General features: G+C 48.6%; 11 protein-coding genes across 11 annotated transcripts; 5 read left to right on the forward strand and 6 right to left on the reverse strand.

The window, feature by feature from the left end:
• Nucleotides 1-127: 127 nt before the first annotated feature.
• On the reverse strand, nucleotides 128-1,100 carry ONS95_010033 (uncharacterized protein; the record flags this gene model as incomplete). The annotated part of the gene is made up of 3 exons (XM_058503599.1): nucleotides 128-360; nucleotides 418-596; nucleotides 646-1,100. 3 exons carry the CDS (start codon nucleotides 1,098-1,100, stop codon nucleotides 128-130), a joined length of 867 nt encoding a protein of 288 aa, XP_058360311.1.
• A 1,300-nt stretch (nucleotides 1,101-2,400) lies between these two features.
• On the forward strand, nucleotides 2,401-4,446 carry ONS95_010034 (uncharacterized protein; the record flags this gene model as incomplete). Its single annotated transcript, XM_058503600.1, has 3 exons — nucleotides 2,401-3,002; nucleotides 3,075-4,288; nucleotides 4,349-4,446. 3 exons carry the CDS (start codon nucleotides 2,401-2,403, stop codon nucleotides 4,444-4,446), a joined length of 1,914 nt encoding a protein of 637 aa, XP_058360312.1.
• A 214-nt stretch (nucleotides 4,447-4,660) lies between these two features.
• Nucleotides 4,661-6,837, reverse strand: ONS95_010035 (uncharacterized protein; the record flags this gene model as incomplete). Its single annotated transcript, XM_058503601.1, has 2 exons — nucleotides 4,661-5,038; nucleotides 5,100-6,837. 2 exons carry the CDS (start codon nucleotides 6,835-6,837, stop codon nucleotides 4,929-4,931), a joined length of 1,848 nt encoding a protein of 615 aa, XP_058360313.1. The 3' UTR covers nucleotides 4,661-4,928.
• A 1,679-nt stretch (nucleotides 6,838-8,516) lies between these two features.
• On the forward strand, nucleotides 8,517-9,223 carry ONS95_010036 (uncharacterized protein; the record flags this gene model as incomplete). The annotated part of the gene is made up of 2 exons (XM_058503602.1): nucleotides 8,517-8,907; nucleotides 8,961-9,223. 2 exons carry the CDS (start codon nucleotides 8,517-8,519, stop codon nucleotides 9,221-9,223), a joined length of 654 nt encoding a protein of 217 aa, XP_058360314.1.
• Nucleotides 9,224-9,381: 158 nt separating this feature from the next.
• On the forward strand, nucleotides 9,382-9,785 carry ONS95_010037 (uncharacterized protein; the record flags this gene model as incomplete). The annotated part of the gene is made up of 2 exons (XM_058503603.1): nucleotides 9,382-9,478; nucleotides 9,541-9,785. The coding sequence occupies 2 exons, from the start codon at nucleotides 9,382-9,384 to the stop codon at nucleotides 9,783-9,785; spliced, it is 342 nt and encodes a 113-aa protein (XP_058360315.1).
• Nucleotides 9,786-10,872: 1,087 nt separating this feature from the next.
• On the reverse strand, nucleotides 10,873-11,640 carry ONS95_010038 (uncharacterized protein; the record flags this gene model as incomplete). Its single annotated transcript, XM_058503604.1, has 3 exons — nucleotides 10,873-11,197; nucleotides 11,249-11,499; nucleotides 11,554-11,640. 3 exons carry the CDS (start codon nucleotides 11,638-11,640, stop codon nucleotides 10,873-10,875), a joined length of 663 nt encoding a protein of 220 aa, XP_058360316.1.
• Nucleotides 11,641-11,908: 268 nt separating this feature from the next.
• On the reverse strand, nucleotides 11,909-13,864 carry ONS95_010039 (uncharacterized protein; the record flags this gene model as incomplete). Its single annotated transcript, XM_058503605.1, has 5 exons — nucleotides 11,909-12,247; nucleotides 12,293-12,792; nucleotides 12,854-13,170; nucleotides 13,253-13,509; nucleotides 13,562-13,864. The coding sequence occupies 5 exons, from the start codon at nucleotides 13,862-13,864 to the stop codon at nucleotides 11,909-11,911; spliced, it is 1,716 nt and encodes a 571-aa protein (XP_058360317.1).
• A 432-nt stretch (nucleotides 13,865-14,296) lies between these two features.
• On the forward strand, nucleotides 14,297-15,374 carry ONS95_010040 (uncharacterized protein; the record flags this gene model as incomplete). Its single annotated transcript, XM_058503606.1, has 3 exons — nucleotides 14,297-14,493; nucleotides 14,541-14,778; nucleotides 14,832-15,374. 3 exons carry the CDS (start codon nucleotides 14,297-14,299, stop codon nucleotides 15,372-15,374), a joined length of 978 nt encoding a protein of 325 aa, XP_058360318.1.
• A 561-nt stretch (nucleotides 15,375-15,935) lies between these two features.
• Nucleotides 15,936-16,604, reverse strand: ONS95_010041 (uncharacterized protein; the record flags this gene model as incomplete). Its single annotated transcript, XM_058503607.1, has 1 exon — nucleotides 15,936-16,604. One exon carries the CDS (start codon nucleotides 16,602-16,604, stop codon nucleotides 15,936-15,938), a length of 669 nt encoding a protein of 222 aa, XP_058360319.1.
• A 571-nt stretch (nucleotides 16,605-17,175) lies between these two features.
• On the forward strand, nucleotides 17,176-19,687 carry ILV3 (dihydroxy-acid dehydratase ilv3). The gene is made up of 2 exons (XM_058503608.1): nucleotides 17,176-17,523; nucleotides 17,569-19,687. Exons 1-2 carry the CDS (start codon nucleotides 17,453-17,455, stop codon nucleotides 19,310-19,312), a joined length of 1,815 nt encoding a protein of 604 aa, XP_058360320.1. The 5' UTR covers nucleotides 17,176-17,452; the 3' UTR covers nucleotides 19,313-19,687.
• A 53-nt stretch (nucleotides 19,688-19,740) lies between these two features.
• RNY1_3 (ribonuclease T2-like) lies at nucleotides 19,741-21,832 on the reverse strand. The gene is made up of 3 exons (XM_058503609.1): nucleotides 21,566-21,832; nucleotides 20,784-21,494; nucleotides 19,741-20,612 (listed from the first exon to the last, which is right to left on the reverse strand). The coding sequence occupies exons 2-3, from the start codon at nucleotides 21,089-21,091 to the stop codon at nucleotides 19,949-19,951; spliced, it is 972 nt and encodes a 323-aa protein (XP_058360321.1). The 5' UTR covers nucleotides 21,092-21,494; nucleotides 21,566-21,832; the 3' UTR covers nucleotides 19,741-19,948.
• Between the last annotated feature and the right edge of the window lie 88 nt (nucleotides 21,833-21,920).

Genomic DNA, 21,920 nt, shown 5'->3' on the forward strand with positions numbered 1-21,920 from the left:
ACCGAAAACTAAGAGAAGGTATATTTAGCAAAAAATTCCCAATTGCGTACAATATTCAACTCACCAGAATGCCCAATCAGGTGAGTATACTCATGCATGAAGCTCCAGCTGATCGAGTCGAAAGTGTCTATTGACTGAGCGTGTCTTGTATAGGATTGGCGATTGCAATGGGCATCTGTACTGGGTGGTCAGGTTTCCAAACATCTGGGCAGAAGGTGATGGTATTTCGCAGGAGATCTGTGATGGCATCGGTGTGCTCTGGATCAGGACCAACTGGCCCACACATGCCTAATTCTAACTCGAATTTACCTCCCCAAGGGATCGTAGAAAAGTAATTACTTTCTGCGTCATAGAATCTTTCTGTTTGATAATATGTTAAATCGTCTTGGAAAACTGGAATCCTCATTGGAAACTTACGGCCGTCTGGAAACTTGATTGCAGTCTGTGCGCCCTTGTCATCCCGCTCGTACTTTTCTGGAACAAGCCAACTTGAATCACAATACAGTCGAGTGATCCTGATCTTTTGCAGCCCGTTCCAAGATAAATCTCCCTTGCCATGTTTGGCTATGAGAACCATGAGACCTTCATGAAGTACACTCGTTAGCTCCGTTATTGACATAGAGGTGGTGGCTGCAGGGCACTTACCTCTCATGTTGTAGTTTCCAGAACTCGGTGGGAGTTCGGGCTGTGACAGGGTCTTCGCCGCCATCATAACTGCCGCCCCCTTCTGGATTGGAGATGTAGTAACTGGGGTGAACACCGAAGACATAGTACATGAGATCTCCCACATCTGTATTCGTAGTTACACCCCGAATCTCTTCCGACACATAGTCATATACCAGCCGAGCCAGATGCATGACCTCGTTGAACACATCTTGCAGCTTGCTCTTTTGATCTTCCATGCAGCATCCTCTCGTCAGATCTTCTGTTGGGAACCTGAAAGCATCAAAGAATTTGGTTTGGGTCCAATCTGGTGCAGGTAATACCGGGGGAGATGGTGGACTCCCATATGGGTTGTACGGTTGAGGGTCCCCAAAAGGAGCTGTTGCTACAACGAAAGAGTTGAGGAGAAGTATGGTAATGACTTCTTTGGAAAACATGTTGATAGGTTGATTGAACTTTTCTTGATGTGAAGAAAATAGCCCCGGTGTGAGCGAAACGTGTCGAATTTGTAACTTTCTTCTCGGGGTGTCCAGAGCCCAGAGGTACGAATCTCTTGAACTATCTATCCCCAACAATTCAAATCCGGAGCTGAGTCGGCACCGTATGATGCCTGCCTTTAGCTGATACACAACAATATTCGCGAGTCAACCAGTGACTATGGCTCGCCTGAGCTTCAACTGCATGTTGCTGCGGCCATGTGCGACCCGGCAAACACCAGAAAGTGATTCTATCTGTAGAACAACACCTACGATGAACCGCCCCCTTTATGAAGGTAGAGATGGTTTCATACCCTTGATATTGAAACCATAAATCCTCTGGGATTCAAGGTCAATATATGCGAGTCGTGGGGCCAAGGCCCGATTACATGAAAGTGATGTTGGTAGATGGAAATAGCACACAAACGTTGGTACTGCCAGATGTAATTCTCCGTATCCCTCGTAAGGCTCCGGGGACCTTTTGAATGACCTTCCGGTCTCCATTTCAAGATTCGGAAGCAACCTCCTGTTTCTATGCGTGACACAAAGGCTGGTGTGTTTGCATCTTCATGGGGGCCTCTTTTTCTGTCCATCTCCGCTACCAACCTATATGATGGTGTCGACATCTTGGTCTGGAGGCGACAAGCTCAATTTCGGCGGCGCATATAATGTGCTATTGGGTCATTTTAGATGTTCTTATCGCTGAACAGGCTCCCCAACCAACGTCGATGGCATGAAAACCACTTAAAAGACTTTCCGAGCGCCATTTTATTTTTCGGACTCGTACTTGCTGTTGGTAGATGCTGTTGCTCTAAAACGAGACAAAATGATACAATCTGAAACGAAACAGTTCTTGCAATCTGTCAGAATCTAAGAAAATATTTTAGCCCCCAATCTATCGTATGTTGACAGATCGTGTACTGAGCTCCAGAGGCCACGCTCAAACCATATAGTGGTCAGGTAGTGTACGAGTTCGTTCTAAGTTCATGGCTACATTCTCTCATGACCTACAAACAACATTACCAAATCAATTTCAACTCTTATACCAAAGATGTTCTCTTGGTCATTATTAACCAGTATCGTTGTGCTGATATTACAGTCTTGTTTCGTCGTATCATTGGACGAGCCATATTCTCTGTCCTTGGCTCGCCCTATCATTCCTCAAGCATCACTTTCCACCGTCTCATCAAGAAAGCTAACTTGGTCTTACAAGTCAGCCCTATTATTGAAACGAGCAATTGGAGCTGGAACAGGAGTTAAGATGGCACCTGCACAGACCGACGGCATCCCCATTCGTCTGTCTTCAGCACCCTCTTCCTTGTCGGAATCGACTCCCACTACCTCCTCGTTTGTGACCACCACAGATATCAAACAGTCATCAACTCCAGGAGATATCACTGGTACGTATCTCTCAGAATCAGCAGTGCAGATGACTCCGTCCAACCACCTACACACTCCTGCGTCGGAGTCTATTACTTCACTGGCAGCTACCAGCGCAAGTACAGATCTCGACAGCAGCAACAATCCAAGCACCGGAACCAGTTCGACCCCAGACTTACCTTCTGCGACTTCAATCAATGTTGATACGTCCATCGCTGTGCTCACTTCCGCTGGACTTACCGTAACCTACTCTGCGACTTTCATTTCTACGGCTGCTTCAGTAACAGGAATCCAAACCGCGACCGAGACAGACTCCACAGGTGTTTTTGGTATCATCATGTTCCCAGGAACACAAGTCCGATCTTGGAAGTTTCCTTGCTTAGTGAGTTGCGAAGAAGGCTTCTCAATGCAGTCGCTTGGACCTCCGCCAGGTATCGGACCACTTTCTGGGGGTTTCGGAGGGGGTGGGGGAGGTGTAGGTGGGTACGTAGTATGATACTATGCCCCCTCGAGTTTCTGGATTGTTTGAGAGGCACTTTACTAATCTATGATCAGAGGTGGAGGTGGTGGCGGTGCAGCAGGAGGCGGAGGAGGTGGAGGAGATTCTGGTGGTGGGACGGACAAGTCGAATCCTGGTAAAGACAACAAGGACAATAAAAACGACAGCCAGTCCAAGAAGCAAAGTGATCAAACTAAGTCGGACCCAACCTCAAGCTCAGCGACCAGTTCGGAATGTATCACGCAGACAGCATCCTCCTGTAAAGTCATCTGTCCAACGTCAGCTAGCGGGGATAGCTCTTCCGCCTGCTCCACAACATGTATCACAAACAGCGGATGTTCGGTTACCAATACAGCTACCACAACGACCGCTAGCTGTATCAACTCGTTTGAATGCCTCACAGCTTGTTCAACTACCCTTGGCGGACCGCCAGTGGGATGCTCCACATACTGTACCGACCGCGGATCAAGCTCTTCGAGTACGAATATGCCACCAGCGACAAGAACTGCTACCGCAGATTCAGAAGCCACTCTTTGGACTATTACCATTGTAACGAATTTGTTTGTACATCCAGCATATACATTCGATAGTGCGCTTGCGTACGCGGCCATGCAGTCTATCCATAACGACCAAACAACTGTTCGGCCTTCGGGACTCACGACAAGGGTCTCTACAAGCTCTGCTGTTAGTACTTCATCTATGCCAAGTTCTGCCTTAGAATCCAGTTCTGTTCCATCGTCGAAGTTGAGCTCAGTACGTCAGGAGACAAGCATTTCAAGCTCCACTCTACCTCCAGCACCAGCAAGTAAACAATCCTCGCTTAATTCACCGCCGCCTTTTTCTACCCCGCCAACTTCCGAGTCTGCTGTCTCACCTTCACCAACTCCGACAAAGATCCCAACGACAACGAGTGCTCCACCACCACACGACACAGCCGCGACATACATTGATTGTTCACCGATAGGTTGCGTAGGAATTGCTCGAGATGACGCGATCAAATCCATCAAATCATTCTGCAAGAGTCCAACAACACTCAACTCCGCCACCCCAACTGCAATACAATCATTCGATTTTGAAGGTTCGAAGGTCCGGCCAACACCAATCACTGGATCGTTTCCTGAGCTACTAGTCATTGCCATTGAGCTCGACACAGATCCTCGATGTGCCGAGGCGAAATATAGCGTTTCCCCGCCACGCGGATACGACAAGAGTATTGTCAGCGGGCCTGAAGGGAAGTGCGTGAAGATGTTACAGTCTACCTCAGACAGTTGTAAGTGCTCACTGATCAAGTACAAGGGACCTCAGGGCATGACTGACGTCCATTACCTAGGTAACGTAGACACAGTTCTCAACAAGCTTGGAGGAACAGTTACCAAAAATTGCTTCGCTTGGTCTATCTTTACAGGAAATGCACATGGAAATTGCTAGATTAGGGTGCAAATTTTGTTCTATTGATACCCTAAGCTGGTTATGAGCACAAGGAGATTGTAGCGGGGTTGTGGTTTCGTTGTTCACTTGTTGGTCACAGTCGATTTTTATCATCTTGGGCACCGGCGCGTGGCTCAAAAGGCAGTGTGGTGACGGGGCAGGCGGCCCCCTGAGCACGAGAAAGATTTCTTAATTGTTCACTTGAAATGATAATGGTTCGAGCTTCATTTCGTTGAGATATACATCATATATATTGCGCCCGAAACGATAAAGTTGGAGTATTCTGGCTCCTCATCAGCTGCGATCTACCTGACAAGTTGAACAAGCCTTCCAGATCTTGCAACAAGTAACTAAAATGAGAGAAATACAAGAAAATGAGTGAAGCAAATCATGTATCCCCTAGAAAACCAAAGTCCCCTGACATCAAAGTGAAGGCTAACATGAGAAATGTGGACAAAGCGAACAATCCCAGTGTGCTGAATCTATATATCGGCGCATTTATCATTTGGTGGATTAGGCACCAAGACCGACCAAGCGATGCAATTGGCAAGTTGCTTTCCACCTTGTTTTGCACTCGTTGTGCCCGTATTACCTGCAAAAATAACCACGTCAGAGAAGTTCAGTCAAAAGTTACTTGGAAGAATAGAACATACAATGATCCAAAGCCGCTTGCATCATATTCATACAAAGCTCATTCGGCCCAATAATACTGGGCAGATACCTCCCGTTTGCTGGTGCCTGTTTGGCTTTTGGCCGATTCACATATTCGACACCTGCACAACGGTCATCTCTGCTATCCAGTTCAATGGCCAAGAACAGATTGGCCAGCTTTAGAGTATCGGCCTGGGATGTAGGTAGAACTACCACGCCTATGAAAGATGTAGTACTGCTGACGATAGCCGTTTTGGAATTGATGGTCACTTGCGTAGAGCAAAACTTCTTGACCTCCTTGAGAGCTAGGTCTCGGTTCACACCAGTACATCCTGAAGTGTTGCACTCGCCTCGAGTAGCGGTTATTGGAGGACGCTCGGGGATGGGAAGGTTCGCGGTGGGGGTTGGAGTAGGGATGGGCTCTTCAGGCGACGATACCTGAAGAGGAGTGTCGAGTTTGGAAGACTGTGATTGCGACTGAGCTATGCCTGAAGATGGCTCCGAGCTCAAAATTGAGCTGGAAATTCTTGTAGTCGGCACGGGAGAAAGAGTGCTTGAGACAGACGTCGAGGACACAGATGTTGAGGTAGAAGCTGGAGGTGAAGCAGATACTACGCTCGTAACAAGAGTGCTTGATTGCCTGGTATGTTTAGCAGAGATCTCTCTGTCCATGGAAGGCATTTGACTGTATTCCAGAGCTGTATCGACTATGAACTCTGGTTGAACAAACCCGTCATCGGTGACAATCGTGATTGTAAGTAGAGTGGCTTGTGAGGAAGACGATCCAGTAGTTGCCGATCCACTTTCAGCTTGATCTGTTATTTTCTCAGTAGATGTCGCGGCACAATCTGGGCAGTATGTTTCTGAAGTCATGCTTCCACTGATTGTTGTCACAACCAAGGTCTGACAGGATAGGGAGCTACATGTATGGGTAGTTGTTGTTGCTGTGTTCGATATAGAACAGCCTGTGCTTGTAACACAGGTCTCAAAGCAGGAAGATGTGCTGCCTTGACTGACGGGAGGGCATGTCTGCACACAAGACGATACTGTCTGAGTACTACACTGAGACGATGGTGACGATGACGACGAAGATGATGAACTCATCTCGGAATTCGAAGTTCCAGACTGGCTTTGTGACTTCTGATCGTCTTCGTTCTCGTTCTCATTGTCGTTTGTGTTGTCTTCGTTCCCTGAGTTGTTGCCATTTGACCCTCCACCATCGCCATTTGAAGATCCCCCTCCCCCTCCTCCTCCGCCTGAAATTCCACCTCCTCCACCTCCCCCTCCACCACCCCCACCTATGCCTCCAAGGGCACCAAATCCAGGCGGTGGACCAGGCAGGGAGAACCCACCACCACAGCTTATCAAACAAGGAAACTTCCAGCCACGGCCACCCTTCTCAGGAAATGAAATGAGACCAAAGACAGCACCAGCAGCGTCGGTTTCCTGCGAGGTAGTCACTGTAGTTACGGATGTCTGAGAAGAGATGAATGTAGCCGAGTAGCTGTATACTGTGCCGTCTTTGGTGATAATCGAGGTTATCGGTATGTTGCTTGTCTGTGGTATGGATGTAGCATCTGATGGGATCGACGGACTGACTCCAGGGGCCACAGGAGTGATTGGAACCAACGTTGAGGATGAAATGCCAGTGGAGCCTGTTATCACTGATATTGGAGAAGAAAGCGAGGAACTACCTGGAGTTGAAGAGCCGGTAGGAATTACGTCGGAAAACTGGAGCATTGAAGAGCTGGGGCTGACCTGATCGGAGGTTGTCGCTGGCGGGGTGGATATTGTGGATGTAGGGGCGGAGGAGAGAATCGGTGAAGGAAGCTGGAAACCATTACTGGCGGACGACAACGCGTCCAGCCCAGTGCCGAATGCTCGACGGTCGATACACTCGAAAGCCAGAGCTGAATGATATGACCAGCTCAATTTCGGGACTTCTTGTTAACTTTGGATGAGTCGTGCTCGCGAGTTGTGTCGAGGCTTGCCACGACGTCTGATCTTGGGCTTCTGAGCTGAAAGACCATGATACCGAGAAAGATGGCTAAAGTGAAGAGAAGATGCACACATCGTGACCTCATTTCGATATAAACACGAGTAATTCAGTACAACTTTGAATGCACGTAAGAATTCAGGTATAGAGTTGAGGGTAGGCTATTGAGAACTTGGAGGGTTGGAGTAGATTGAGAGATGAGTAGAGGCAGTTGGGCAATGCTGCCATACCTATCCACTAGGACTGACTTCTTAACTTCAACACATTCTCAGATGTCATCCTCTGATGGTCTCTGCACAGCCCAACCTGGTGAGAGTGTTTTCAGTCCGTTTCAAATTCATGAGAAATGGCCACGAGGACGACCAAGAATAGAAGAGTAACAAGCATCGTGGTACGGCATTGGCAGAAACCGACCCTCAACAGGATGGTATGCACTATATCTCTCTCTCAAAAGGGACCCTTCTCTATTTACGCCACAAATTTACGTTTGAATGCCACAATATGACTGAGTAATGACAGCGATATCTACACACCACTAAGAAAATGCGCCTCTGTTGGTTCTGATGAGCAGTAGAATCTTTGGGAGGCGACAACGGCATGGCACGCAAATGTAATCCCCAAAATAGTATATCCTCGGTAGCCACTAGACAAGTGTTCTCAAAATCTCTCTTTCTATACTACAAGAGAGTGTCACGATTGATTGCGGGATTTTTCTGCTTGTTGGCGGCGTGGAGAAGGGGGTAGTTCACCACTGACGATGCTAAGCGACTCGCGTAACAACCACTTGCTCACTTGGTTCCAACAATAACAGAATAGAACCTCAGCTCGCGTTTCATGTATAAACTCTTAAGTAACATCTTGGGATAAGAGTTGGACGCGTGATGGTGCATGAATATTCTGGACAAAAGGATGCCACGTGCATGAAGGAAAGCTTGGGTAGCTTATCAAGCTGGGAAGCCAATGCGGAGATATTTTCTGATACTGTTGGATGAATTATTCTGAAAATAAACACCATCGGAGATGAAACTCCGGCAAAAGACTTCTGTGATACCATGATGCCCTGATTCTGGGTTCTGAAGCACTTTCGTGCTTCGTGAGACCTTTTTGTCTGAAACTTTTCCTGAAGCCCTTCAACGCCTCGTGAGCCAACAGGTCATAAAGCCAGAAGTATGGATACGACAGCGATCCTTTGAGGTGTTGTAGAGTTGTAGGACCTCTGTTCGTATTGGCTGTCCCTCCGACACGCACCAACGGGTCTTCTCGTAATCCGGAGAAGATGGTGTCTGCCCGTAGGGAAGTGCACTGCACCCGTTCCTCGGTTGTGGATATGAGCTTGCAAAACACTCGACCATGAAGCGCACGGCAGCAATCGATAGCAAACCAAACTCGCGAAAATATTGGCAAAACACTTGAAAGAATCAATATGCATTATTCTCCTCTTTGTTCCTTGATTATCAAGATCACACTCGTGCTCTTGACCTTATTTCCCATCGCCCACGCGCAAACAAGCTCAGCTGCACCAGAGACTTCTGGACCACCACGTCCAATCGACACTGCATTTGATGTTCAGCCAGCTTCTGTTCTTGGTGGGTGTAGCGAAGATCGAAAGAACGACCTCTCCATAGCCTTTGACGGAATGATCCAAATGAAGAACCTGATCTCGATTGCCGCAGGTGACATGTCGAGAAATGCCGAGTTGCCTGCGACTGGCTGGATGTTCAATTACCTCTTTGCTATACCATCGACGCAAGAAAATCTCGATTACGGCGATGACCGGGTCGATCTTCAAGTAGATAACTTGCGCAAAATTTGGAGTGAGTCAGACGAACAGATACGAGGTTTGACGTGAGCTGACCGCCATCTGCAGACCTCATGGACATGATTGGCCAGCATAGTGAGGGTCGGATCTTTCAGGATGCTCAGGGGATTCCGAGGAGGACAAGGATCTATTGTGGCCATGAGTGGATCAAAGCATCAGAATACGTGATTGACCCTTCAACAAACTCAGAAGTCCGACCGCGACGGAAAATGAAAGGAGGAGGTAAATTATCCTATCTTGGATATCCTGCGTGCCTTATCATGATTTGGCTAATGCGTCAATGCCTTCAGAACATTGGTATGACAGGGTAACGAGAATATCAATGCCCAAGCAAACTCGACCTCCGCTCATGGAACCCGCAAAATCGATATGTGGAGCAAATAATTTGGCCGTAACACATACCCATTTCAACACCATTACCTTTTGTCCACTCATGTGGCAACTGGCGGGCATGTATGCCTCTTTAACCATGAGGGCTCCGCCACACGAACTGGCTGTCCTTGATTGGTATCAGTCTTTTTCCAAGATATTTCTGCATGAGTATACACATCTAGTTGGGAGAAGTTGTAAGTATATATCAAACACTGAAGCGCCGACATTCGGAGAGGAGGCTAATCCGATTGATCAGATCTGGGAGTTAACGTCCCTGATGTAAAGTCTGTTGACCGTGGTGCAGAACCTCTTGGGTTTTATGCCTGTAATGACCTCGCCATGAACGGAGGAGCACAGTTGGCTCTGGAGAATGCTGACAGTTATGCTGTGCTGGGTGTTGCATTGTTCCTCAAGGATTATGATTGGAGAGATGGATCCTGCCAAACAGCAGCATATTGGGAAGATATGCGTACTAGGGACATGTTGGGGTCAGATCAGTGACCACTGATCGATGTAAAATTGCAATGAGAAGAGAACATATGTTGAGTGTAGTTGAGAGATTTAGTTTCATGCTCTGCAAATTATTGAAAAGCCGTACGTTGCAAAAGAGCATCGCCAATGCCAGAGAAAATCAGCATAAATGCACCCTTCACCAGGTAAGATGGCTTTTACGTTCGATTTCATGAAAGTTGCCCGCCTTGGCCACCGGAAACCTTTCATATGCACGTGTTCCGTTACGGTCCCAACTAAACCTTATCAACAATTGGGGATAGCGAACAGAGTCCTGAAATTCTTCTGGAATTTCCACCCATTGTGTGCGGTTTCCGGCCAAGGGTGTCCATCCCCTTAGATTGAGCTCGAAGCTGCTAAGCGGCAGCCCTTGTTTGCGTTCGCAAATATAGTTCATGATTTCGTGGGCAGACTCATGAATAACGTCTGTTGAATGCGAAAGTGGACGTCCCAGGAGACATTTGGAGTACAGAGACAAGTCTGTAATGTGTCGGAAGCGAGAGAGGATATCCAAAGACTGACAAGAGCCGCTCTGTTTCTTGAATCATTTGGCTGGAGTCTGTGCAGAATGGCGGCAGAGCTTTGGGAAGGCTTACCTGAACTCCGTCAAAGTCAACAGCGGCTGATAAGCTCACAAGGCGAGTACAAGTCTTCAGGAGCATTTCCAAATCGGAAGAAGGGATGGTGACCTGATCAATACCAACTGTTTCAAACCCAGACACATCCAGCAACGACAAGGTTCTCAGACTGTTCCGGTGATGTGTAATGGAAGCAATCGGGAAACACGAGAGGGAGCATTTGATCTCAAGCTCTCGAAGCCGATCTTGGGGGATTTGCTCGATGATTCGTCGAAGCAGTAACGTGCATTCTTTGTGATACTCGGCATCTGGGTCGGGTCCGGTATTCCGACCCGACCACTCAAAGGAAACGGTCAGCGGTGTCAATCCAACCAGTTCATACCTTTCTATCAACGGTGCAAGATAGAGGAATGTTTCCAGTCGCACGTAGAGAGCCTCAAGACTACTGAAATCCCAAATTAGAAGCGAATCCTCCGGTGTGTAGTCCCAAATCCTGGATCCTAGGACAAGTTTTCGAACGGCTGGAAGTCTGCCAACATGCGACACAAATGGACGACGTATTGAAGTAATTCGGTGCGTTTCCAGGTTTTGGATGCGACTAGGGGAGCTTGCAACGGCTCAGTAAGCGATGGATCATTAATATTCTCAACAAGAACGTCCACAATGTTAAAAGCTAGAAAGTTCTTCCCCGGGTAGGTAGCTATATGATTCAATGGACAATCGATTCTCGCAATGCTGAAGCGTATTTGGGGCCAGTAGTCTTGGATTTCTTGTCTGAGAATGTTGGGAAACCCGTTTGAGAAGTTATCGGGCATGACCGACCAGCTGAATCTAGATCAGCCTCTGAACGTAAAGGAGATAGTCGAAGTTACTCACGTCATGGATTGTAGTCGGTTACAGCCAGACAGCAACTGAACAACGACATTCCAGTTGAATTTGGTCTTGATGTTGACATGCCTTGTATGGTGGTGCATGTTTTGCCAAGCAGTATTGACACCATTTGTGTTATGGTCGAGCAGTTTCTGCAATATTGTGATGGTTCGGTATCGAATGGCAGTTACGAAGCAGTTGAAAGTGTGTGATACAGGTCTTAAGCCTTGCAAAAATTCGGGCGAGGAATCAGAAAGCTGTTTAAGAGGTAAGTTAGTATCTATCTTAGTTTCAATGGGACTGGCACTCACCTTCTCGAAGATAATCAGCAAGATTTCCGAGCCTAACATTTCGATGTTTGTCTGACTGAGACTTGGTACAACCGAAGCATGTGCCATGTTGTGTCGTCGGTCTGCGTTGACTAGAGTTCGTGTACAACAAGGTCCGGTAGTCTTTCTGGTAAGGGGTGAGGTGACGCGGGGCTGGGCTGCTAATGTTCTGCAAACTCCACTGACGTCCAGTGCATGTGGACAGATATGCAAATTTAGGCTACATATAGTTGTCAAGTAGACTGTGTTGGTTGTTTGATTCCTTCGTTGGTTGTAAGAATGTAGTTAGTCTACCAACATGGCCCAGTAAAGGAGGTCAGCGCACGTGCCTCCCCATTCATGGTTCGGTCTCGAACAACATCAGTCCTTGAAGATCCCAGGAGAAATTCAAAAATCGACGTGGTTGGTATGCTTCGGTCATATCAAGGTTGGCCTTCGAGGAGTGTATGAGTCGATGAGGTCTGCTTCTCGGCGTCCATTCCCCCACGTTAATAGAAAGTTTCGACAGCGAAAGCCCGAATTTTTGTTTATATAATCTTTCGGCAAGACATTGCCCGAAGTCCAAAACTTTGTTGCCAGTTACGGGTATAAATGATTTTGGAACCTTTTGCATGTAGAGGGTAAGAATACTGAGGTTTCTGAAGCCGCTCATCGAGTCTGCGAACGCTGGAATTTCCTAACAAGAATCAGCAAAGGTCTGAAAGCCAGTTGTATGACGTACTTCAGGGTACGCAATGTTTACCCCGACTGCGACCTCGGTCAGGTGCGGACATGTGAAATGAAGCCTGGTTAAGTCATCCAAACTGGTTGTCGGAGTGGTCGATCCGTCGACTTCGAACCCGGAGGCATCCAACAGTCTCACGAGACGCAGTGAGCGGCCGTGTCTTGCAAGCGCCGCCGTCGAAAATTTAGGCAAGTGACATTTGACGTCCAGTTCTTGGAGCTGATTTTCTGGAATTCGTTCAAGTATCGAGTTTAGAAATGACGTTCTCATCGTATGATATTGAGTATACACCTCAATTGGGCTATCAATTCCAGCCCATCGGTGTCGCAACCTTAAGCGACGCAGACGAGACAAGTTCTCTGGTGACATCGACTGGGACATGAAGCCAAAGACATGCCAGGCAATCTCAAGATCTTGTAGCTGTGAGAAATCCCACACTGAATGAACATTATCCTGGGTATACGGCCAGGACCGAACATCTGTGAAAAAGCTTTTGACTTGTACTTGCATATCAGTAGTCATTCTCGATAAAGTCTGGGATTATTTCAAGTCGCTTACTTGCTGGTAGCCTTCCGTCGGCGGGCTCGAAGATTGAATCCAAGAAGTTCAAGCCGTACAGTCGAAGCTCTTCCAAATTCACACAGGTTGCGAGAAACTGGTGTAGGGGCCGATTCGATTGTCTAGGAACCCGGTTGTGTAAAGTTAAACTAATCATATTCGATGCTGGAAAGGTCTTCAGGAAACTACCACTTTGCCCTATGGCAGGATAGTCGAGAAACTCATTGGAAATCCGGACTCTGGGCCACTTGTCACCTACCAAGAGGCGCATCGCATTTGGAAAGTAACATTGGAGTATGTCTCGGCCGCACGCCCAACTAAGCATTGTATTAGATTGTCAAAAGGAAAGGTATTATCGAAGCACGTATATTGGCACAAGATGCAAGCGAGGAGACTCACGTGATCGTATCCAACTGAACACAACCAAAAAGTAGTAAAGCAACATCATCCCAGTCCAGCAATTGCCGGAACTCAACATGTCGTGTGTGAGCATAGACATTTCGAACGATGTCTTCCCGTTTATTTCGACCAGACACAGCTGCGAGTTTCCTCACACTCAAATGGACTCGGCGATAAGAGAGCGGCGCGACGATCTGATTGATGCGTCGACAGGTGAGTCTCAAACTGATTAATGTAGCTGGTTTTGTGATGTAGATCTAGCAAGATCATTAGCACGTGCTACCTATCTTGAGGCGACTCTGTACACACCTGATCAAAGATCATAACCAAGATCTCGGGGCCGAGGGATTCTAGGAGTAATGGGGGGTCAATGTCAGGGTCATGATGGTGTTCAGTGGCAAATCTGGACATCTCGCCGTTACTGTGTCCTAGGATGTTGCTGGCCCATATATAAGAGGCACTGAACTGGCCGAAGGTTATATTATGGTGGGCGTTGAAATACGTCGTGAAGTTGGAGCTGGGCTGGGTTTCCAGCCTACAGCCAATCAGAACACCAAAACATTCTTTGTCAGCAGATTCCTCTCGCTCCAGGTGCTCTGCGCGCTCGCTCATCTGCTTCGCGAACCTCTCTACAACCTGTAAACTTTGCCATCATAGTTCCTTTAAACCTCAGGCGGTCCTTTTCAATCGTGATGGTAGTCAATATGGGTGGGATGCATGTCTTAAGTGGGACTGTGTCAATTTTCCTCTTTCCATTTTGCTCTCTTCACAATTTCGAGCCATTCCGCCTCGTAAGCCCATCAGATGAGCCTCTCAAGCGAGCCTGCCATATCGAGCAACTCAACATGTTCTTTCCTTTTTCTGCCTATGAACTTTTTCTGCCTATGGGGAAGTATCTAGTATTCTGACGATTTATTCCATTCCTCTCATCATCAACACATCCATCTCATCAACATCGTGCTTCGGTTTCATTGCTTCAAGTTTAGTCCAGACATTCGGGGTTTAAATCAATATTATTCCTTCCCATTTTCAATATCCAGAGCCATGAAGTGCTTCGTCTTCCTCATTCCCATCCTGTTGGAACTGTCCAGTGCGAACGTCCTCCATCCTCGCAAGACAGCTTCCTGCCAGGATGCTTGTGGCAAGCACTTTGCAGGCAAAACGATGACTCCAGATAAGTCGGTTGTCTTGTCGGATTGCAACAGCTTCCTTGCTACAACTGTCGCCGCTGCAGCCACAACGTAGGTTCATGTAGTTCATCGGCCTCGATCTTCACTGATCACTGTAGGATTACGACAACTGTGCCTCTTGCCGTTTTCGCGAATCAGACGATTGAGGAGAACACACGGTACACAATAACCCCTCTTCAGAATGCCACTCAAGCTGTAGCACAACCACCCATTCCTACCTATATGAACGATTTCGGATGCCAATCTGCTGCGGGGACGAACCTTGATGCAGATCAATATACATCATTGTGCCAGTGTGCTGGCGCCAAGGTCACAAAAACCAAAGTACCAGCTTCGGTACGTGCCCAAGCAAGCCATCGCTACCTACTCCACACTCGCTGACTATCCAGACCGTAACTGTTACTGTACACGTCCCAACCCAGGTCTCGTCATTCAAGATCCGTGTCGTCTTCGAGAACGGTACCTACAACTACCTTGATCCCCAACCATACAATGTGGCCGGCGGAGAATGGGTTGGCGGAGTCGTCCCAGCCTACGCCAACACCACCAAAGTCAAAGCCAGCTTTGCGATCCAGAACGGCACACTCATGTACAAGAGCATGAATTTGATGGAATACGAGCGAGTTCTTCCCTCCCTAGCGGATGGCACCCCGCAATTGGTCTGGTTCGTAACACCTAAGGAAGAGCGCATGAAGAACTCGCGACCATTCGTTATCACTCACAAGTATTTCGATAACAAGATGCATCATCCCCTTGTTCCTTATGAGGGTGGAGCCGGTATTGAGTACAAGGAGTTTTTCATCTGTGAGAGTTGTGGTAATCAGCTTTACATCACTACTTCGGCCTGGAAGGATGGCTACATTAAGAGAATGGCGACCGACAAGTGGGATAGGTACGACTGGGTTGAGTTGCATGCCGAGCCTGACTTCTAGACGGACCTTCCTGGCCTTGCTTCTTGTTGTGTCGGCGGAGTTCTTCTATTATGAGGCGAGGGTTGGAAAGAGGAGGCTACCGCGAAAAGCGCTTTGTGTTTCCTGACTAGAACTCATAGAGGTTAAAGAATCACAATGAATAATACATTTTACTGAATCGCTTTACTGACAACGTGTTAACTGTGCGACTCGTTGAGAATGTTGATATGTTGGCTTCGAAGTCCTTGTTTTGCGCTCAAAGGGTTCTAATCTAGCATTCCCGTCCGGTATCAAACGTACTTAGCTCCACATAGGCCTTCGAGACAGCCTCTTGACCAAAAGTAAAATCGTTCCAATGGCTTTGTACATAGACATATGTGAACATCTGTACACAAGTAGGAGAGAACCTTTCAAATGAGAAATAGCAGTGAAGTGTAAAGATGGTATATAAGGAAACGGACTGAAAAAGCATGCATCGTTCTAATCTACACCACAAGCCAGCAGCCACATCCGACAAACCCTCTCTAGCAATCTATCGTAATCCCCATGACACTGCAATTGAAACCCCCCATAGCACCAAATCTACTTCTTCCCCTGCCAATTATACACCAACCTAACCTTCAACACCTCACTCCCCTTCGTAACCACAACCCTCCTCGTATAATACCTCTTCCCATCCACAGTCGCAAACCCCCAAATCTGCCTCGCCGTCCACCCCTTCTCCTCATTTACCGCAAAACTCTCCACGTGCTTCTCGCCCTCCGGCCCCGCCGCCTCCTCCTCCCCCTCAAGCCACCCCTCCTTCAAAAACTCATCGTCAATCTCCTGGAACGAACTCCACCGCGCCTTGCCTTTCACGGTGCCAAATACGTGGTCTGTGTGCGTGTGCTCGACCCAGTTGAGCGCGCGCAGCTCAGTGGTCCCTTTCACGCCGCCGGTGGCGGTCTGCTCGATGTCGATGTGCGTTATGTTTTCTTCGACGTATTGCTTGGTGTGGAGGGTGACGGTCGCGAGGGAGATGGCTTTGCGAGTCCACCAGCCGATGCCTTGGAGGGCGAGGACGGCGTCGGTGTCGTCCGAGAGGGTTTTGTTCTGGGGAGAGGGGTGGGTATTAGCTTGAGTGGGAGGTAGGGGGCTGTGTTGATGGGAGATTGGAGACTGGTGATTAGAAGATAGAAGAGCTGGGGAAAGTCGTACCATGACCCAGTTACCCGTGAGGTCTTTGAGTGTGACTTCTGCTGGAGCGGCCATTGTTGTGTTTGTTGTGCTTGTTGAATCAGGAATTAATTGCAGCAGGCTTCGATAAATAGGTATTCTAGGTGTTTATTCCTCTTCGCTGTTTCTTTTCTGCGAGTGAAATGTAAAGTATGACAGAAGTGAAGGTGGTGCGGCTGGTGGGTACACACTTATGGTACGTATTGATGCGGGGTTCTCATCCAAGCAATGCCAATAATGTCAAATCGGGTATGCAAGAAGTTGTCCGGAGGCACAATCGAAACAAGAAACGTCAACAGTAAGGAAATAGGAGACACGGGCGGCGGTACTTATTTATATTTGTCCTTTGTACCTAGGTACTCAGCCTTGACAGGAACATGAAACCCCACAAAAGCCGAGGTGCGTTTGCTAGTCGAGGGGGACTGTGGGAGCGAGGGAAGGGAGCAGCCTCGTTCACATGCGTCGTTCTTTCCCCATTCGCTCGATGCAGCTTAGAGTGTTTGCCAAGGCGATGCGGAGAGCAGCAAATCCTCCAAAACTGGGTAAGAGCGGACAAGGCTGTGGGTGAGTAAACATGCGCTTCTGACTGGTCAATTCCAGACACAGTGTGGAGACAGCTGGAGAAAGTGCCGATCCCCGATGCGAAGCGAGCGAGCGATATCGCCAATCAAAAAGTTTCGAGATCGCAGAGGTGTGGTTCATAATCTGGCCGTGCTTCTCCTCGCCCAAAGCTTCATATAGAGCGCAACACACTCGAAATCGGAGATTTGTACTGGTACTGCAGGGCATTGGATCGCATTGCAGCTTCCACACCATTCAGCTGGGTTTGATTGCTTCACAATTGTTTCTCATTCCTTCGTGGCTTGGGATATATCAACATCAACATGTTGCTCCCACAGCTCAGAACCAGGGCGAATGCCTCACTTCTCACCTCGAGAAGAACTTCACAATACATGTGAGTCTTCCCATGATATCTGCGAGCAATTCTAATACTCTACAGACGTTCAATATCCTCCACAACCTCTCTCCGCAATGACGAACCCAAACTCAATAAAGTCTCCGCCGCCATCACACAACCCAAGTCCCAGGGAGCATCACAAGCTATGCTGTACGCTACCGGTCTGACAGACGAAAGGCGGAATAAGGCACAAGTAGGGATCTCGTCTGTGTGGTACACAGGAAATCCATGTAATATGCATCTGTTGGATCTCAACCACCGAGTGAAAGAGGGTGTGGAGAGGGCTGGCTTGGTCGGATATCAATTCAATACCATTGGAGTCTCGGACGGTATTTCCATGGGTACAAAAGGTATGCGGTATTCTCTTCAATCGAGAGATTTGATCGCCGATAGTATCGAAACTGTGATGGGCGGTCAATGGTATGATGCCAATATCTCCATTCCTGGATGCGACAAGAATATGCCTGGAGTCATGATGGCCATGGGACGAGTCAATCGTCCTTCTCTGATGGTCTACGGTGGTTCGATCAAGCCTGGCTGCTCTGTTACACAGAACAACGCCCCGATTGATATCGTGTCTGCCTTCCAAGCATACGGTCAGTTCATTACTGGCGAGATCACAGAAGAAGTCCGAGACGATATCATCCACCACGCCTGCCCCGGTGAAGGAGCATGCGGAGGCATGTACACAGCAAATACCATGGCCACAGCTATCGAAGTAATGGGAATGTCCCTCCCTGGCTCATCATCCAACCCCGCCCAGTCTCAAGCCAAATACCTCGAATGTCTCGCTGCAGGAGGTGCTATCAAGGTCCTCCTTCAAGAAGATATCCGCCCCCGCGACATCATGACACGCCAAGCATTCGAGAACGCCATGGTCGTTGTCAACATCACTGGTGGTTCAACCAATGCCGTCCTCCATCTCATCGCCATCGCAGACAGCGTCGGCGTGAAACTCACAATCGAAGACTTCCAAGCCGTATCAGACCGCACACCCTTCCTCGCAGACCTTAAGCCTTCCGGGAAATACGTTATGAACGATCTCTTCAATATCGGCGGAACCCCTTCCCTTCTGAAATTCCTCCTCAAAGAAGGCGTCATCGACGGCTCAGGCATGACCGTCACCGGCCAAACACTCGCCAAGAACCTCGAATCCGCACCCGACTTCCCCTCCGACCAAGATATCATCCGCCCCTTCTCATCCCCTATCAAAGAGACCGGACACATCCAAATCCTCCGCGGGTCCCTCGCCCCAGGCGGCTCTGTCGGTAAGATCACCGGCAAGGAAGGTCTCCGCTTCGTCGGAAAGGCGAAATGCTATGACGCCGAAGACGACTTCATCGCTGCTCTCGAGAGAGGCGAGATCAAGAAGGGAGAGAAGACAGTCGTTGTCATCCGTTACGAAGGACCTAAAGGTGGCCCTGGAATGCCAGAGATGCTCAAGCCCTCCTCAGCCATCATGGGTGCCGGTCTCGGTAAAGACGTAGCGCTCATCACAGACGGACGCTTCAGCGGCGGATCGCACGGGTTTCTGATCGGACACATCGTCCCTGAAGCGCAGGAGGGAGGACCGATCGGTTTGGTTAGAGACGGTGATGAGGTTGTTATTGATGCGGAGACGAAGGTGCTGGATTTGATGGTCGATGAGGAGGAGTTGGTTAAGCGGAGGAAGGAGTTTGTCCCGAAGCCGGCGAAGTATACAAAGGGCACGTTAGCCAAGTATGCGAGGTGCGTGAGTGATGCTAGTCATGGGTGTATTACCGATGGGGAGTTTGTTGCTGCGTAGGGAGATTTTACCACCAGTAGTGCAATGAAGGCAGGTAGTGGTTTTTCGGAAGAGTGGTTTCGAAGGAGGAAAATGTACTGTATTTTTCAGCTTTTATCTGGAATCGGAAATGGAATCCAAAAAGTCTTCGAGTTACTTGTCTGCTTGACTACATCATCGCACTCTTGGCTGAGTGTCATACAATTGTGATTTCTCCAACATCAATGCTACTTCCAGCTACGAGTTCAATCGTCGCATATACCTGGCATAAGAGAGTGGGGAAAGAAATACATCTTGTGAATTACCAGCCAAGGTAAATTTGTTGTCCAAGAAATCTGATCATCTCTTGGGCAGCTCGCTTATTATGTTGATTTCCCCCGAATCGGCAGACTAGGGTTGGGAGGGGGCAGTCGGTCACAAAGTTGCAACACGGTCCAGGCACAGTCCAATCAGGAAAACTAATAGCGAGCTATTCTTACGATTGCCTTGTCAAAACTCATTCAAACATGATATAAACAAGCCTCGAATTCTAGGTATCCAGCACCTTCTCAGGTCCGATACTCAACCATCAATGTCTAAATGTCTCTATCCCAAACGCCGCCGGCCCCCTTTCCCAATAACGTGCTCAGCCCTCCCCATCATATCCCGAGGTGCCTACTAATGCTTCGGCAAATACCTCACCCCACCAGGCGGGCACCCTCCCCTCCCAACCTTCCCCACCGGCTCACTAGGCACGAACTTCCCCTCCTGCAAACTCCCCTTCACATTAAAACTATACCACACTTCATTCAGCCTGTTCCCTCGACACCTGATCAGCACGTCCGCGCCTGTGACTTTCTTCAGTGCAACTTCGATCTGTTCTCTCCTGTAGGTCGTTCTGGCGGAGGGGACGATACCCGCGGATGCGAGCGCGCTGTAGGTGTCTAGAGATCGGAAGAGGCTTACGGCGCGGGTGAAGAAATCGACTACTTCGTCCCCGGATTTGTAGGATTCGGAGGTAAATTCAGAGGATGAGGAGGAGGAGGGAGAGGTGTAGCATGATGGCGAAAGGGTGTTGATGCAGGTTCCGTGTTTGTTCCATTCGTGTTCCCAGAAGGAGTCTGCGGAGCCGCGGTTGGGCAGCCAGTAGGTTTGCATGTAGTCTAGGAGTGTTGAGGTGGTGGTGGTGGTAATGGATGATGAGGTGCTTGAGGAGGAGGAGGATGGAAACGGGTTTGGGGGTTCGAGAGGTGCGTTGGCGGAGGCGAGGATGGCTGTTATGTTGTGGTACATTGGTGCTGCTTTGCAGAATGTTGGATAGGAGCCATCGCAGAGGTCTGGCCTGGGAGTGGAATTAGCTTGCATTCCATTTGGCTGTCTATTCTTTGACTCTGCTGAGTCTTCTCTCCCTTTAGACCATCAACTCTCGACGATGTAATCTCACTCTGCAGACCAATCCCACCATCAACATCCCGAGGCGAATACCCGGAATTCAGAAACAGCATAAACTCACCATAGCCCATGTAGCGTCCAACTATCCTTCGGCCCAACACTCGGCGTCGTATCCCAAAACTGCGTCTGCAGCAGCTGCCCACCAGGATATATAAAACAACAGGAGTCCGGAAAGCTCGTGCTGTTATGGCATGAGACTGGACTATCGATTGGACATGTGTGGTCGAAGGTCGATTGCGCATTTGGGACTGCTGAGAAGGCGAAGGGGGACTGTGACGTGGGGAACGATGGTGCGTTGGAGAGTAGGGGGAGTTGCGCGAGGTTCAAAACGTTTGCTGCGTATTGTGTAAGGGTCTGGAGGGATGTCATGTTGTCGTTACGTTGTGTCGTTGCGATTTCTGAGTCAGGTCGTCTTGTGGTTGTTACTGAGCGCCTTCCTTGTTTCCAGAGCAGAGATGTAGGCTTCTGTCGTATCTAACGGACGGTACAAAGAGAAGCTGTAGTAATACTGGAGGTACTAAGAAGAAAATGACTATTCAAATGATTTGCTGTTGTTGACATTCCAGGCAGGTCTTGAAGGTGGAGGTTGATGGAGTTCCCGCGTCACAGAACAGCTCAAGTGGGGCGTCATGCAAGACCCCTGACTCGGGTAGAACCGAGACCTGGAATCGCCCGCTAAAAGCGCGCAGCCGAAGCTGTTGACATTGAAGCGAGAGTAGTGCTGGACTGAAGAGCTGGAGGTTTAGCGTGTTGACTTACTGAAAGGGAATTTCTGTTGATGTCAGATAAGATAGCAAACTATCCACTTAACTCAGTGAGCACTCGGAGAATATCGCCACGTACGTTCAGGGAATTGAAGATAGGTCAACCGTGCGAATAGTAAGCCTCAAATCCATGCGAGTCGAGGAGAGCCTACACCTTCCGTGGGATGATTCCTCTGTGGAAGAAAACGCATAACAAAATACACCCTAGCATTATGACTATCCAGGACACGTATCAGGAGAAGGCGATTATCCGCGCCTAGCTGCCAATTACTGCCCAGTCTCTCAGCACAATTCCTTATCGTCTCCGCATCCGGTTATCCGATGATCAAATTAATGCCAATGTCTTGCCCCGGATGACTTCAGATCTACTGCAGCCTGTCAGTTCGTCACGGACTCGGACCATGTGGTATTATGGTACTCTCACAAGGCACTGG

This window comes from Cadophora gregata (assembly GCF_030347475.1).
Source record: "Cadophora gregata isolate MNR1 chromosome Unknown scaffold_4, whole genome shotgun sequence".
Lineage (NCBI taxonomy): Eukaryota > Fungi > Ascomycota > Leotiomycetes > Helotiales > Ploettnerulaceae > Cadophora > Cadophora gregata.

Bases quoted from the DNA above. Each gene is read 5' to 3' on its own strand.
- ILV3 (XM_058503608.1), top strand. From the start codon at position 17,453: ATGTTGCTCCCACAGCTCAGAACCAGGGCGAATGCCTCACTTCTCACC. The intron at 17,524-17,568 runs GTGAGTCTTCCC...AATACTCTACAG, and splicing joins AGAAGAACTTCACAATACAT to ACGTTCAATATCCTCCACAA.
- RNY1_3 (XM_058503609.1), bottom strand. From the start codon at position 21,091: ATGACATCCCTCCAGACCCTTACACAATACGCAGCAAACGTTTTGAAC. The intron at 20,613-20,783 runs GTGAGTTTATGC...TTCCACTCCCAG, and splicing joins TGGACGCTACATGGGCTATG to GCCAGACCTCTGCGATGGCT.